This window comes from Lathyrus oleraceus, chromosome 2 (genome assembly GCF_024323335.1).
Source record: "Lathyrus oleraceus cultivar Zhongwan6 chromosome 2, CAAS_Psat_ZW6_1.0, whole genome shotgun sequence".
Taxonomy (NCBI): domain Eukaryota; kingdom Viridiplantae; phylum Streptophyta; class Magnoliopsida; order Fabales; family Fabaceae; genus Lathyrus; species Lathyrus oleraceus.
This window is the reverse complement of record NC_066580.1, coordinates 35,764,192-35,780,245: the sequence shown is the minus strand read 5'-3', so window position 1 is coordinate 35,780,245 and position 16,054 is coordinate 35,764,192. Positions and strand designations below refer to the sequence as shown.

General features: G+C 38.1%; 1 protein-coding gene across 1 annotated transcript; it reads right to left on the bottom strand.

The window, feature by feature from the left end:
* Positions 1–921: 921 nt before the first annotated feature.
* On the bottom strand, positions 922–3,702 carry LOC127117905 (UBP1-associated protein 2B). The gene is made up of 2 exons (XM_051048033.1): positions 1,977–3,702; positions 922–1,179 (listed from the first exon to the last, which is right to left on the bottom strand). The coding sequence occupies exon 1, from the start codon at positions 3,519–3,521 to the stop codon at positions 1,977–1,979; it is 1,545 nt and encodes a 514-aa protein (XP_050903990.1). The 5' UTR covers positions 3,522–3,702; the 3' UTR covers positions 922–1,179.
* Between the last annotated feature and the right edge of the window lie 12,352 nt (positions 3,703–16,054).

The following is a 16,054-nucleotide window of genomic DNA, read 5'->3' as shown; positions in this document are numbered from 1 at the left end:
GTTAGTTTATGAAGTTGCTCAAAAATTAAAATAAAAAAGAGTGAAATTAATAAATTGGTAATAATAGAAGAATATTTTTAAAAATCAATTGAAATTACATGTCAGAAGAAGGTAAGTTCCCAAACTTTCCAACAAAATCATTAGTGTAAAAGAAAGGATCATACCCATTGTGAACTGGAGCCACTTGTATGCATTGAGAGCATCCCCCACCACAAAGAGTGAGGCCACTTATACCTTCCGAAGTGAATTGCGTGATGCAATCTCCAATGGATGCAAATGAAATATTGTTGTAGTATGTAATATCTATATCAATCCTTAGGACATGTTAGGATATCCTAACACTAGCTATACAAAGTTAGATAGAAAATGAGTCTACTTGTCAAAATAAAACAAGAAATAAGTAGTGTGTATAAAGTGATTAAAAAAAACTTGATAAACAACACTTCAACTGCAACACTTCATTGAGGAAGAAGAAAGAATAGTGGTTTTTAAAACGTCACTTTTTTATATACAAATTGCTTTGAACATGAAAAAATGAAAGAAAGAATAGTGGTTTTTAAAACATCTTCTGAAACATGACAGTTGGAGAAAAGAATACACTTTCCTTGGCAAATGAAAAGAGATTCGTGTAAAAGGTCCAGACGAAAGACGAAATAAATAACATTCAAATGATACAAAAGCTGAGAAGTAAATAAATCTCTACCATAACCATAAAATTCCTATGACATTGTCTTTTCTTTAAGATAAGATCTTCATAACCCAGAAAAGCTAGTAATCCTCATAAATCATAGTCAAATGAAAGAGACAAAGTAAAATTCAGAACTTACACTTTTCCCAGTCATGCTTTACGGAAGATAAACACTAATGATAAAACATAATTAGAAATCCAAAAAAATGCAACGGCTATAGCACGCATAGAAGTTATTGTAACAAAGTTTTCTCTGCCCCAAAATTCAACACATGCCTCAAATTCCATAAAGTGACAAGAGGTACTGCATGATTTTCAAAAAAGTCTTGGCAAAAATCTTCTACTATAGAAAGAAAATACAGGTTTCAGAATCTGGTTCTTTAGTAATTAATAAAAGTTACAAGTTTAAAAGATGCATTTGAATAGGGCCTGGTACTTCAGAAGAATCAGCAGAGTCCAAAACTAAATGTTTGATGCATCTATGAGGGTATCTGCACAGTGAATATATAAAGTATAAAAAGACTAATTTCAAAAAGTTATTTCGAGAAAAAACCATAAATACAAATACCATATCTCAAAGGTACCTCTGATGCTGCAAAATAGATTTTCAAGAGCAGTAATTATTTCAAACAATAATGCCAATCATTGCATTCATTTTCATTCAATAAAAACAGAGGGGAATGCAATTAAAACAAAGGCATAGCAATAGATGGTAAAAGGGTTGTATACACCTAAGAAACCAATCTCCAAGAAATTAAATAGATACATAAACTCTGTGAATATAGCCCAAAAGAAAAATAATTAACTGTTGAAAAGCTTAAGTTCATTCTTCAACTCCAACATAAAAGCAATAATTATATTCAAAAAATGATGACATTTTTTAGTAAGTGTGTGAATGTAGTGTTAATATAAAGAACAACTACAACCAAGAGAAGTCACAAAAAGTAGCATATCGAGCATAAACTGAACAATGGTGCAAGAGATCCCGAGCACATCACTATAAAGTAAAATAAATACAGGCAAATACACTTAGCATACATAAAGTGTGAGTGAATGCAAGGTTTCTTCAACTAGTCATGAATTGCAAATGGGCAAATCTTGACAATTTCAGATTATCAATACATGTCAGTTAGATTATCATCAAATACCAACTACTTTAAAGTTCAACAATCTAATGCAACAGCACCCAACTCTCCCACACACAATTCTATTATAAATTACCTGAATTAGAATAAACAGAGAATCAGGGGCAAATAGACTAAGAAAAATAAAAATACCAGCAACTCACCTAGTGACCCATGTAAGGAGCACCACCTGGACCAGGATGAGGTCTAGCACCACCACTCTGCCCCAACTGAGGATTCTGGTACTGTGGTTGCAACCCCGGCTGGTTTCCATATCCCATAGCAGCCTGGTTAGCATACGCAGCAGGAGGTGGCCCAGCTTGGTTCACAGGAGCACCACCAAGACCTCCTAGCAAATTTCCAAGCCCCAATCCAGCTCCTTGATTAGCAAGCAAAGCTGATAAAGCCTGACCAAGTGCTGGATTCAATCCTTGAGCCGGGACTCCAGGATTGTAACCCGCAACAGGCCCAGGAGGTGCCATCAAGTGACCACCGCCACCACCGTGTGATGGCCCACCACCAGAGGAATACTTGTTCTTCTCTTTCCTTGAATTGTAGTGAGGCTGGTGATGGTGATGGTGGGAATGATGCTGTTGATGATGATGATGTTGAGGCTGCTGATAATGACCCTTGTATCCCTTAGGACCATCAACAGCCTTCTGACAATACAAAGTGTGACCCTCAAAAATCTTATTTGGCTCTTCCAAGGCCTTCTTAGAACTCTCAACAGACTTGTACACAAACAGAGCAAATCCCTTTGGCCTTCCAGTATTCTTATCAAGACCCAAAGGACCGTCTTCAACTTCCCCAAACTGTTTGAAAAACTCAAGCAATTTCTGAGGATCAATATCAGAACTCACATTGCTTACAAAAATCTTCCTCTGGGTATACTCTGATACCGGAGGACCATTCGGTGGAGGTGCCGGAACAGGTCCAGCAGAGGCCAACTGACAAGATGTTGTTCTGTTACCAATCTGCTTCTGAGGCTGCTTCAACGCCCTGCGACAACCACTCCTATGCTTAAACAAAATAAAAGCATACCCCTTTGATTTTCCAGATAACTTATCAGTAACCGCCTTACAGTCTTCAATTTCACCGTATTTCTGAAACACACTGGTTAGGGTTTCGGCGGTTGCATCCCATCCAAGTCCATGGACGAAAATTTTCCTGTGAGCAGGGTCCACATCAGCCAGCTGACGAACATTCTCCGACAGATCTGGATACTTCTCAATAGCTTGCTTCACGAGAGCGTGTAATTGCTCCTTCGTGAAAGGCTCTAGAAGCTTCTCAACAGGTTCGTCTTCCAAATCAAGATCTTCCTCTTCTTCATCGTTGTTAGTTTCCTCAGCACCGTTAGCTTCGACGGTCTCAGCCTGCTCAACGGCGGTTGGATTTGAAACTTCCGCGGCGTCTTGTTGTTGGTTTCGGTTTTCTAGGGTTTCGTCTTCTCCTTGTTGCTCTTCGTCTTCATCTTCTTCTACTTGTTCTTGTTCTTCTCCTTCTGCTTCGCCTTCACCTACTTGTTCTTCGTTTTGAGGTTGATCTTCTTCTACCGGTGCAATTTCTTCATCGACGGCCATGTTTTCATGGCTTGGTTCTTGGTCTGTAGTTGGTTCGGGTTGTGCTTCGGCTGCTTCTGGCTTTGGTTCGGTTTCGAGTGGCTTGGTGGGTTCGGGGTCGGAAGATCGAAGCTTTCGTTTTTTGGCCATGGTGGTGATGGAATCAGAATTAGGGTTAGGGTTTGGAAAGAGAGTGAGAAGGGGGAAAATTAGTGGCTGTGATGCGAAGAGAGAAGAAAGTGATTGTGATGACAAATGCTGAGAAAAGTTATTTTACTAACACCTGTCGGGTTATCGGTGTATGTCGTTGGGCTGGGCCAGGGCAGGTTTTAGGTATGATAATGAAAATTTGAGGAGCTTTCAAATTGCCACTCCCACGTTTATATCTCATATCTCTTTATATTATATGATATAAAAAGATGATATTGATCTTGCAAACATTTTTCATAAGTTTTTCGAAATTCATCAACCACATTTGCGAATTTCAATTCTCTTGGGCGATACACTTTTGAAAATTTTAAAAATAGTATATTTTGTTATCGTAGATAACGAAATTTGCGTGAATTTATATCATGAATTTTAAAAAAATTGAAATTTGTGAAAATATTTTTTCCAAAAATTTCACAGTTTGTTCAGAAATCGATATTCAATTCTTTAGAATTTCTTGTAGTTATAAAAAAATTGTTTTTTGAAATTTTTTGATGAAATTAGAGAAATTTCAAATTTTCGAAAATGATCTATTTTACCTGTTTTTTGCAGTGAAATACAGGGACAGGGACGATATTATTGCAGATAGCGGCATACCATGTTAGAACTGCTGAGGCCGAGTCTTCCCAAATACGGGTTGGACGAGGGGTTCAAATCGGTTCATACTGAAAATGGTTGGCTGAGCAGGGGCAGTTTCACGCATCCCGTAACACCCAACTTCGAGCGGTGCAATTAGTCGAGAAGCCTACAGATGATGTTAAGGTTGTTCATGCTCAGGATGTGCTGGTTCAAGATGTTCATGATCCAACGGTCGAGATAGATGCAACACATGTTGCTGCTGAGGTTGTTGGTTAGGTGGTTGTTTATGAGGTGGTTGTAAATGAGGTGGTAGTAAATGAGGCGGTCCAGTCAAATGCCCCTATTGCATATGAGGTGGTCCAGTCATATGTTTTTGTTGCTGATAAGGTGCCTCCCACAAATCTGGTATCATCTGTTACTGCTGACATAGAGGTTACGACTCCTTCGACCAAGCCGTCGGTGCACACTGAAGAAGCATTCCCGGGAGGACCCATTGATCGGTCGATGCTTATCGAGTATGTTGACCATGTGGCATAACGATTATGGCAGGGAGAGGTATATATATCTTATGTTAAATTTTAATTTATTTATTATTGTTCCATGAAAACTAACTGCTAATTTTTTTTTAATTCCTATGTTATAGGTCCGTCTTCCACTGAAGGTGACATCGCACTAGGTCGAAGCTAAAGAACTTCCCAAAGACTCTGATGCCTGAGCAGGCCATGCGTATTGTATGTGATTTTAAGCTCTTGATTTTGTCGACTACTCATTTACCATGCTCGACGCTTTACTTCTTACTGCTTTTGTTAAGCGATGGCACAGGGAGACATTTTTATTTCATCTTCCGTTTGGGTAGATGATTATCACTCTAAATGATGTCTCTTCATTGTTTCGTCTACCCATCACCCACAAATTCTTACAACTCCTGTTATTAGCCTGACGCTTGCATGTTTGACTGTTGTACGAGATTTGGGAGTTTTTGAGGAGGTCGTGTTGAAGGAGTTTGACTTTAACAGGGGCATTGACCTTTGTATGTCTTGGCTTCTGGACACGTACGAAGAGTTTGTTGTGACATAGATATATGAGGTTGCAGCTAGGGTGTACATGTTACGTTTAGTAGTATGTAATCTCTTTACGAACAACTCTGGAGTTTATATTGACATTTGGTACATGTGGTTGTTTAGTAACCTTAACGTTACTAGTTGGGCTTAGGGGTGTGCTTTGTTGACCATCATATATTCAGCACTTAAAGTTGCCAACCTTTGAGACCAGACAGCTTCCTGGTTACTTTTTAGTCTATTACAGGTATACTTAAAATTATTATTTATTATTTAGTTTTGTGAGTGCAACTTCCGTTAGATATGTTTTGTATGATGTCAAAACTATGATACCTTAACATTAATGTATATTGGACGGTATCCTCTGATTCTCTATGTGTATCTTAGCATTATGAAGCAAAAAAGCATTTGAAAACAACTTGAAAAGGGTCTCATGCATCAAACATGCATGAAAAAACAATTTTTGTTAAAAATAGGTATTATTGGTCGACACATGCAATTACAGATCGACCTATGGAAAAACTTTTTTTGTTATAAGTCGACACATGTGTTCTATAGGTTGACATGTATGTTGCAATATTAAAGCATGTAGCTTATTTCTCATGTGCCTACTCTTCAGGTCGACACATGAGGAGTGCATAACAGCCATAGGTCGACACATGACCTTAGACAGGTCGACCTATGCATCGAACAGGTCTACACATGAATTTTATAGGTCGACCTATGCGATGTATTTTTTAAAAAATTCATATTTTTCTTAAGTCCTTTTCATTTCTTTTTGCCCTAAATCACCCAAATATATAAATACTTCATACATGCATAATTCTCTAATAAGATTTCTAGAGTGATTAAAACGTACATGAATATAGGATTTCAAAGCATTCTCATCATCTTCAACTCAATTTATGCATACACACAATCAAACTACACATAATCATTTTTTGATTGGGTGTCATCTAGATTATGGTTGATAACGTACAATTAGGTTTGTTGTACCGAGAATGTTGTGTTGAGAACTTTGAGGGATTTAAATTAGAAAATCGAGTTGGGTTTTTCCTTCAAGATCTTTTAGGGTTTGAAGGTTTTGGACAAGATTGTGCAATCTGGATCAGGTCGAGTGAAAGCCTTGGGACAAGGGGTGCCTTGCAAGGAAATAGCGTGAGACGGTGGATCATGTTGGCAAATCTTGGGTTTCAACACGTGTGCACTTGGGATTTATTCAACCGGGTGAAAGCCTTAAGACAAGGAGTGTCTTTCAATGAAGTAGCAGGAACAGGTAAATTGAAGCGGCATTGTTGATTACTTGATCAATCTTTGATCAAGGGTTTTAGAGGTGGTAGAGTCAACATCAAACTTAGGGTTTGTATCGTTCGATTTCTTCAACTCTTGTATACACATATTTTGCAAAGTAAGATATAATATAATATCTCAATTCGAATTCAAATTGAGGGCAGATGTACTTATACCAAGGTTAATTGGGGAAGTGCCTAAACAAATCTTTGCAAATTATCAATTAATTTTATCATTTGATCAACATTATTTAGATCATAATTTTGAATGCATTTTTAAACTTATGTTGTTTTGTATATCACACCCCACTTGGTTGTGATTGGATTTCTAAGAATAACAAACACTACATAAAGCTCCAAACATAGTTGATCGCACACTAAGTGTTCGACAAATAGTTTGACTTAATTTTTTGTGTGTTTTGTCCATTAGAGATAGACTTTTCCTATTGTATTGTATTCAACTAGTTGTGATTAATTCTTGTTGATTGACTTATGGATTATTATCATTGCATTGACATCTCTATGCATATCCGATCTTTTTGATAGTAGGTTCGGTTAGACAACTTTTGATTCGGAAAATTTTTGAAACTTGCTTTGGTGCTATAAACTTTTTCAAAACCAATTTTGGTTCAAGTTTTAAACTTGTGATTTATTCACCCCCTATAGATCCAGGAATATCGTCTAACAAGTGGTATCACGAGCTCCGATTTTTTCCGTGCTTAAAATTTGCTTATTAGATAATGGCTACCGAACCTAAATGGGCGTATAATAGAGCACATATTTTTACTAGTGAGAGTTATAGCTATTGGAAAGCTTGTATGTGTACCCATGTCAACTTCATTGATAAGGGTGTATGGGATGGCATCATAAATGGTCCTAACGAAATTACAATGACCAATGATGAAGGTGTAATCATACAAAAATAGAAAAGTCAATGGGATGATAACGATAGAAAGTTGTGGTCACGTGATTAGAAGGCTTAAAATATTCTCATGTCTGCTTTAATTGTTGATGAGTATTATTATGTTTCCCATTGTGAAATAACCGAAGCTATGTGGGACGCATTAGAAATTTCCAATAAGGGAACTAATGAGGTCAAACAAGCTAGAGTCAACACACTGAATCAAGAGTTTAAACTCTTTCGTATGAAGCATGGTGAAACCATTACCGATATGCAAAAGAGATTCACACATCTTATTAACCAGTTGAATGCTCTAGGAAAGCTTATTCCCAATGACATTGATACTAATAAGGTTTTGATATGTCTTAATAGGGAATGGAAACCCAAGGTCACCGCTATTAAAGAGGCAAGTGATCTTAAAGTACTTTATCTCACTACTTTGTTTGGCAAATTGGAGAACACGAGCAAAAACTCATTTGCTTGGTGAAACACAAAAAAGAGTATGAAAAGAAGATGAAAGGTAAAGACAAAGAGGAATTAAGCAAGTCTATTGCTCTAAAGACTTCAAGCTCAAAGCCCTTAAAAGATGAGCAAAGTGACTGTGAAGAAATGTATGACTAGAATTCAGATGATGATGATTTGGGATTATTTGTTAAGAAATACCAAAGGTGTATAAGGAAGAATCAAGTCAAGCACCCCGAAAGGAACTTATCCAAATTTAAAAAGGAATCCAAATCCTCAAAAAATGATGAGAATATGAAAGGTAGATTTAGAAGCTCTTGTTATAATTATGGTGAAGTTGGTCACTATAGACAAGAATGTCCCATGATTAAGAAAGATAAGGAGAAAGGGAATCATAAGAAGTCTAGAAGAGCATATGTTGTTTGTGAGAGTGCAAGTGATTCCTCAGGTGATGAAAGCTCTACTTCGAGTGTAGAATTGGCCCGAATTTATCTTATGGAAAATGGAAGGAAGAAGAAAAATGTAAGTCCTTCTAAACTTGAGCTTGCTAGTGAATTATCTTATTATCAATTACAAGATACTTTTGATAATCTTCATAAAGAGGCATTAAATGCTTTTAAGAAGTTAGCTTCACATGAAAATATATTCCTACAATTAGAAGCTAAGGTCTTAGAATCAGAAAATAAATTGGAAGCAATTAAGTTATCTATGCTAGATGTTCAAAAGGACAAAATTGAGGATGAAATACCTTATAGGTTTGTTTGTGAATCCTGTCATGATCGGTGTCATACCCCAAAATTCCCCCCCCCCCTCTTTTGCTTTTCATCTAACCTATAACCTGAGACCCATCTAACCTCATTCATGTCTCATTCATGTTCATCATTCATTCATGGTTAACATTGACTAACAAACATCATAGATTCAAGGTTTTTGGTTAACAAAGCAGGTTTGGATTGATGATTTTGGTATTGCTCATCATGTGGGTTGCAACCCTAATTCTTGATCTTGAGGGATCTTGTTGCTCGGCCTCTGTGCATGAATTGGGATTCTAAACCCTAGTTGTGGGCCCATGGTTTGAGATATTGTTGGTGGAGCTTCATGCTTGATCTGAAACCCTAATCAGGGATGGTTGTTGTTCAAATGCTCTGTTTGATGGACTTTTGGATTGGTAATTAATCAAAGCCCTAGTTGATGGATACCTGAGTCCTTGGAACTGGGATGTTGCAATCCAGTCCACCTAGAACCCTAGCTTGGTGGTTCATAAGGGTTGTGAGCCTCACTACTTTGTGTATGCTTAAGACATTGATCAGATGTACTTGAAGTTGTTGGTTTGGGTTGAGGGTGGTAAAATCCTAGCTCATGGGAGGGATTTTTTGGTCATTACGATCTACATCATATCATTCGTTAAGTTCACTAGAAGGTTATGGTTTCACAATATTAATCATTCAAATCATCCATTTGATTCTTGACTTCATATGTCTTGTTGCATTGATTCATTAGTCCATTCATACTTCCATTCATTTCCTTGGACCATGGTCCATTTCCAGTCAAAGTCATTCACCCATCATGGCGCATATTATAATAGTCTCTGATTCTGGTTATGTCATCATGTGTTCAAATTTGGATTTAATCTCATTGGAATTTCCACGTGAAACCGTATTTGATCATAGCATTCGACATAAGTGTCCATAACCATTTGGTCATTGATTCAAGTTGATTTGGAAATTCAGGTTAATTTTGATAATTCAAGTCAAGGTCAGAAATTCAAAATGATTTTGGATACGAACCAATTTTGTTAACTCAAGATAAATTTGGAATTTCAAGTTAACTTTTGGAATTATTTTTTTCTAATGGGCCATGTAAAGACAAAGAGTCAGACAACATACGATCGCAAGTTTCGATGATGACAAAAGACCATCATGCACGTCTACAAACAAATGAAACACATTACCCACCATATCCTTTTCTACGTTTGTCTAAATCTATTATAATGATCAAAAACATATGTGGACAAAGTGTGATCATGACGAAATGCATGAAAATCACAAAACACAGTTTTATGCAGATTTGAAAGCCTTGAGTCGACCATAGGGGTCAGCTCAAAGCTCACGGGTCAGCGCAAAGCTCAGCAGAACTGAGATTGGTCAGCGCATGCTTCTTTGCGTCGACCATAAGGGTCGGCGCATAACTCACGGGTTAGCGCAAAAATCCCTTGAGTCGACCAGAAGTCAGCGCATAGCATAATGATGCTATCCTGGGTCAGCGCATGGAACCATGGGTCGACCATAGGGGTCGGCGCATCACTCACGGCTCAGCACACGCCGACCTATGGTCGACCGCTCGTGCGTAAACTCAGTTTTCTGAGTTATTTCCACTGTTTGAAATTCTGTTATTTTTAATTGGTTTTGTCAGTTACTATATATAGAAGTTAAAACACTTTTATTAACCAACATTTGCTAATTTGAGTTCAAGTGTTCAAGGAAACAAGAAAGAGTGAAAAAGGTGTCCAAGACTCATCATCTTCATCTTCAACATTTCACAACTCATCATCTGCAAACAATTACTTTTGATGTGGTTCGTGATCGAGTAAAGGTGATAAGGTTCGAAGTTGTGATCGAAGAATCCAGTTCGAGTTGAAGCTTGTGGCAGGTTCTTTCTTGAATAAAACCATTAGGGTTTTGTCCTCCAATGCGGGTTTGTGTTTGGGGGTTTTTGCATGAATCGCTTCATCAATATTCAGCCGAGCGAAGGTGATTGAGAAGAGGAAGTCTTCATCAGTCTAGTAGCGGATTCGGTGACATTGAAGTGAAGGATTCGGGTTCGACTCGTTGTGTTTGAGATCAGCCGGGCCGAGGGTTTGAAGAACGGAAGATTCTTCAACAAAGGGGCTGGAATCGGAGGTCTAGCATCAACGATCGAAGGTCTTGATTCATCTTGAATCAAGGAGCAAGGATAGGAAGCATCATTCAACACATTGGAAGTTCTGTTGTTTACATGCTTTGCAATCCTTATATAAACGGTTAAATTTCACAGGTGATATCTAATTAATCATCTCAATTCTATTTTTAGAATTGAGGGCAGACGTACCCCGAAGCGAGGACGGCGGGGGAACTGCCTCATCAAATCTCTGTCTTCTTTAATTTTCTGCATAAGTGTTTTTCAGCTTAAAAATTAAGTGATTTTAGTTTAAGCAATTTTACCAAACGTTGATATAAGTTGAGTAAGAGATTAAAACTGTTGTTTGAATACAAAGTACAATAGTATATTGTACTAGATAAATTTGAATTACTTACTCAACTCAAATATCTCTTGGAGTGTATGCACACCAAGTGTTTGTGAATTTGCATAAGTCAAAGCTGTCTTAAGTTTGCACTCAATTTAATTTGGTATTTTGGATCATTGGAACTAGGCTTACTAGTTAGTGAAAAATATCAATTGAGTGTGCAAATAGTGTTGTGATTTGTATTTCATTTTATCTCTAATCCATTAGCTTAACGCATATCCGGTTTTCCAATAACGGTTCGTTTTAGACTAAAATTTTCCTCGGCTGCTTCCGCACTTAAAACCAATTTTCAAAACCAATTTTCTTTCAAATTGGCAGCGCCGACTCAAGTTTTTAATTGGGATCTATTCAACCCCCCCTTCTAGATCCGTGCCATAGTCTAACAAGTGGTATCAGAGCCTGGTTCACTCCGTGCTTCAAAATACAACGTTGATAGAAAATGGCTAACGAACCTAAAGGGGCTTACAATAGAGCTCCCGTTTTCAATGGTGAAAATTATAGTTATTGGAAAGACTGTATGCGGGTGCACATAAATTCCATAGATAGAAAAATATGGAATGTTATTCTCAATGGTCCAATTCAAATAACCATGACCAATGAGAACAACGAAGTGGTGCCTAAGCCCGAAGCACAATGGACCGATGATGATGAAAAGAAATACAATTATGATTGGAAAGCCAAAAATATCCTAATCTCCTCATTAGGTGTAGATGAATAGTATCGTGTATCCCATTGCCCTACTGCTAAGGCCATGTGGGATTCACTACAAATTGCCCATGAGGGGACAAATGATGTTAAATTGGCTAGAATCAATACACTAACACAAGAGTTTGATCTCTTTTTCATGGAGCAAGGGGAAACCATTGCCGACATGCAAAAGAGATTCACTCATCTCATCAATCGATTAAATTCACTTGGTAGGCCTGTTTCCAATGATATTGCTACTAATAAGATCTTAAGATGTCTCAACAGGGAATGGCAGCCGAAAGTGACCGCCATCAAAGAGGCAAATGATCTTACCACTTTGGACTTGACAACATTGTTCGGTAAACTACAAGAGCACGAACAAGTTCTCTTAAGCCTGGAACAACACGAAAAGAAAGACAAGAAAGACAAAGCAAAGGTGAGTTAAAAGAAATCAATAGCTCTAAAGACTTCCTCCTCAAAGTCTCAAGCAAAAGAGCAAAGTGATTATTCATCGAGTGACGAAGAAGAAGAGGACAAGAGTGAAGATATGGGGCTGTTCGTCAAACGCTACAACCGTTACGTGAGAAAGAACGACATCCAACATTCCGAGAAGAACTTGGTAAACTTCCGGAAGCAATCTAGGTTCTCTAAAAATGATGACTCAAAAGAAAAAAAAAACTAGAGGGTCGTGCTATAAGTGTGGAAAGCCGGGTCACTACAAACCGGACTGTCCGATGAACAAAAAGACAAAAGAAAAAGATTCATACAAATCACACAAGAAACCATCAAAGCCAAGGAGAGCATACATAGCCTGGGAAAGCGATAGCGACTCCTCCGATGATGAAAGTTCTAGTGATGAAGATGAAAATGCAAATCTATGTCTTTCTGCTCATCAAAAGAACAAAAAGAAACAGGTACGACATGCTAAATATGAAAAATCCTCTAGTATGTCTCATCATGAATTGCAAACTGCTTTTGATACTTTACACTATGAAGCAAAAGAAGCCTTTAAAAGGCTTGCCTCAAATAAGAATTTTTTTTTCATTTGGAACATAAAATTCAAGAATCCGAACGGAAACTTGAGGCACTTAAAGCTTCTATAGTGGAAAGCACAAAAACAAGTTATGAGGACCTTAAAAGTAGAATGATGAACTTTGGGTGTGATATTTGTTACATTTGGCAAGGTGAAGTAAGAAACCTAAAAGCCAAACTTGACAAGGCTCTTGAGCCCAAGATTACTTTTGCTATCGACAAATCTAATTTTCGAAAAAGTATGGTTAATCCATATCAAAAATATAAATATGTTATAAAAGATGAAGATAGCAAAAGCAATCCAAATGTAACCTTCTCTTGTCTCTATTGTTGTAAGAAAGGCCATTCCATTGCTAAATGTAGATTTAGGAGGTTTTTAGTTCCTAAAGGCATTTATCAATGGATGCCCAAATGCAACCATTTCGTTCCTCACCACTCAGGACCCAATAAGCAATTGGGTACCTTCTCTTGTTAATTATCTTGTCACGGGTACAATGCCTCGAGACTACCGAGAGAAGATGGGTTCTCGACAGTGGATGCTCAAGGCACATGTCAGGTGACATATCTCTCTTCATTGACTTTGTGGCTAAGAAGAAGGGATATGTAACTTATGGTGACAACAACCGTGGAGCAATACTTGGTAAAGGTAGTGTAGGTAATCCCTCCTCTACTACTATTTCTGATGTTTTGCTTGTCGAAGGTCTTAAACACAATCTACTTAGCATCAGTCAATTATGTGACAAAGGATACAATGTATCGTTTTCAAAAGATTGTTACAAAATTGTACATAATGATGATAAGAAGAGCATGTTTAATGGTCTTCGTGTGAACAATGTCTATATGCTTGACTTAAATGAAGTATCGTTAACAAGTGACAAATGCCTTGTAACAATGAGTGAAGATTCATGGTTATGGCATAGGCGTTTAGCACATGTTAACTTTGACTTACTCAACAAAGTAGTCTCAAAAGATCTAGTCCTAGGTCTCCCCAAAATTAAGTTCACCAAGGATCACCTTTGTGATGCTTGTCAAAAAGGGAAGCAAACGAGGATCTCTTTTAAATCCAAAAATATCGTTTCAACAACGAGACCTCTCGAGCTTCTCCATATGGATTTATTTGGGCCATCTAGGATTAAAAATCTAGGAGGAAACTATTACGGTTTCGTAATAGTGGACGACTTTTCTCGATTTTGTTGGACTATTTTCTTAGTAAGTAAGAGTGACACATTCGCCGCCTTTGAACGATTTGCTAAGCTTTCCCAAAATAAACTAAATACAAACATTGTTGCAATTAGAAGCGATCATGGAGGTGAGTTTGAAAATCACTTATTTGAAGAATATTGCGGTAACCATGGTATTGATCATAACTTCTCCGCTCCACGTACTCCTCAACAAAATGGGGTTGTGGAGCGTAAAAATCGAATTTTGGAAGAATTGGGAAGAACAATGATCAATGAAAGTGGCTTACCGAAATATTTTTGGGCTGACGCCATTAGTACGGCTTGTTACGTTCTGAATAGGGTGCTCATTCGCCCCATTCTAAACAAAACACCGTATGAACTTTTAAAAGGACGAAAGCCAAATGTTTCTCACTTACATGTCTTTGGTTGCAAATGTTTTGTATTGAACAATGGAAAGGAAAACTTAGGGAAATTCGATTCCAAGGCCGACGAAGGTATCTTCCTCGGATACTCTCAATCTAGCAAAGCATATAGAATATACAACAAGCGATTACTTACTGTAGAAGAGTCTGTACATGTCACTTTTGATGAATCCAATCCGAGAAATGTCGGAAAGGGTAGTGTTTTTCATGGTGCAGGTACATCTACCGAAGACATACTCAAAGGTGGCGAGCCGGGGATTGATCAACCCGACATAGTCAAAATTGAGGAGGACAAAGATGTACACCATGAGGAAACCGAGGTAGTTCATCCGCCTTCAAACGATGATCTTCCTCAAGCTTGGAAGTCTTCCAAAGACCATCCAATAGACAACATTCTCGGGGACATCTCAAAGGGTGTAACAACTCGATCTAAGCTAAGTAACTTTTGTTATCACTTCGCTTTCGTTTCGCAGATGGAACCTAAAAACCCTAAAGAAGCCCTACTCGATGAACACTGGTTTTTATCAATGCAGGAGGAACTTAATCAGTTCACCAGAAATGAGGTTTGGGACCTCGTCCCTCCTCCGCGAGATCATCGAGTAATCGGCACCCGATGGGTGTTTAGGAACAAGCTGGACGAAAATGGGGTAATAACCCGTAATAAGGCGCGTTTAGTCACGCAAGGTATAACCAAGAGGAAGGCATCGACTATGAGGAAACTTATGCGCCGGTTGCCCGACTCGAGGCTATACGCCTTCTCCTTGCTTTCGCTTGTGCGAAAGACTTTAAGCTATTCCAAATGGATGTCAAGAGTGTGTTCCTTAACGGTCACATAAATGAAGAGGTTTATGTCGCACAACCTCCGGGTTTCGAATCCCATGAGTATCCTGATCATGTTTATAAACTAAAAAGAGCTTTGTATGGCCTCAAACAAGCTCCTAGAGCTTGGTATGAGAGACTAAGCAAATTCTTACTCGATCAAAAATACTCAAGAGGAAAGGTTGACACAACCCTCTTCATTAAACGTCAAGGAAAGCACTTGATATTAGTGCAAATTTATGTAGATGATATCATATTTGGATCTACTAACATGAATCTTGTGAGAGAGTTTTCTGACCTTATGCAGGGCGAATTCGAGATGAGTATGATGGGGGAGCTCACATACTTTCTCGGTCTGCAAATCAAACAGCTCAAAGAAGGAACTTTCGTGAGCCAGACAAAGTACTGTTTGGACCTTATCAAGAGATTTGACATGGCAAAAGCTAAGGCCATAGACACCCCCATGCCTACGTGTACAAACTTGAACAAAGATGAAGACGGTAAGGAAGTAGATGTAAAACGGTATAGAGGTATGATTGGTTCACTCCTTTATCTTACTGCTTCTCATCCCGATATTATGTTTAGCGTATGCATGTGCGCAAGATATCAATCATGTCCCAAGGAATCCCATTTAAAAGCCGTCAAACGAATACTTCGATACCTATCCGGTACTCCGAAGTATGGACTATGGTATTCCAAAGGTAATGATTGTTCATTGGTAGGTTTTTCCGATTCCGACTTTGCCGGTTGCAAATCGGATAGG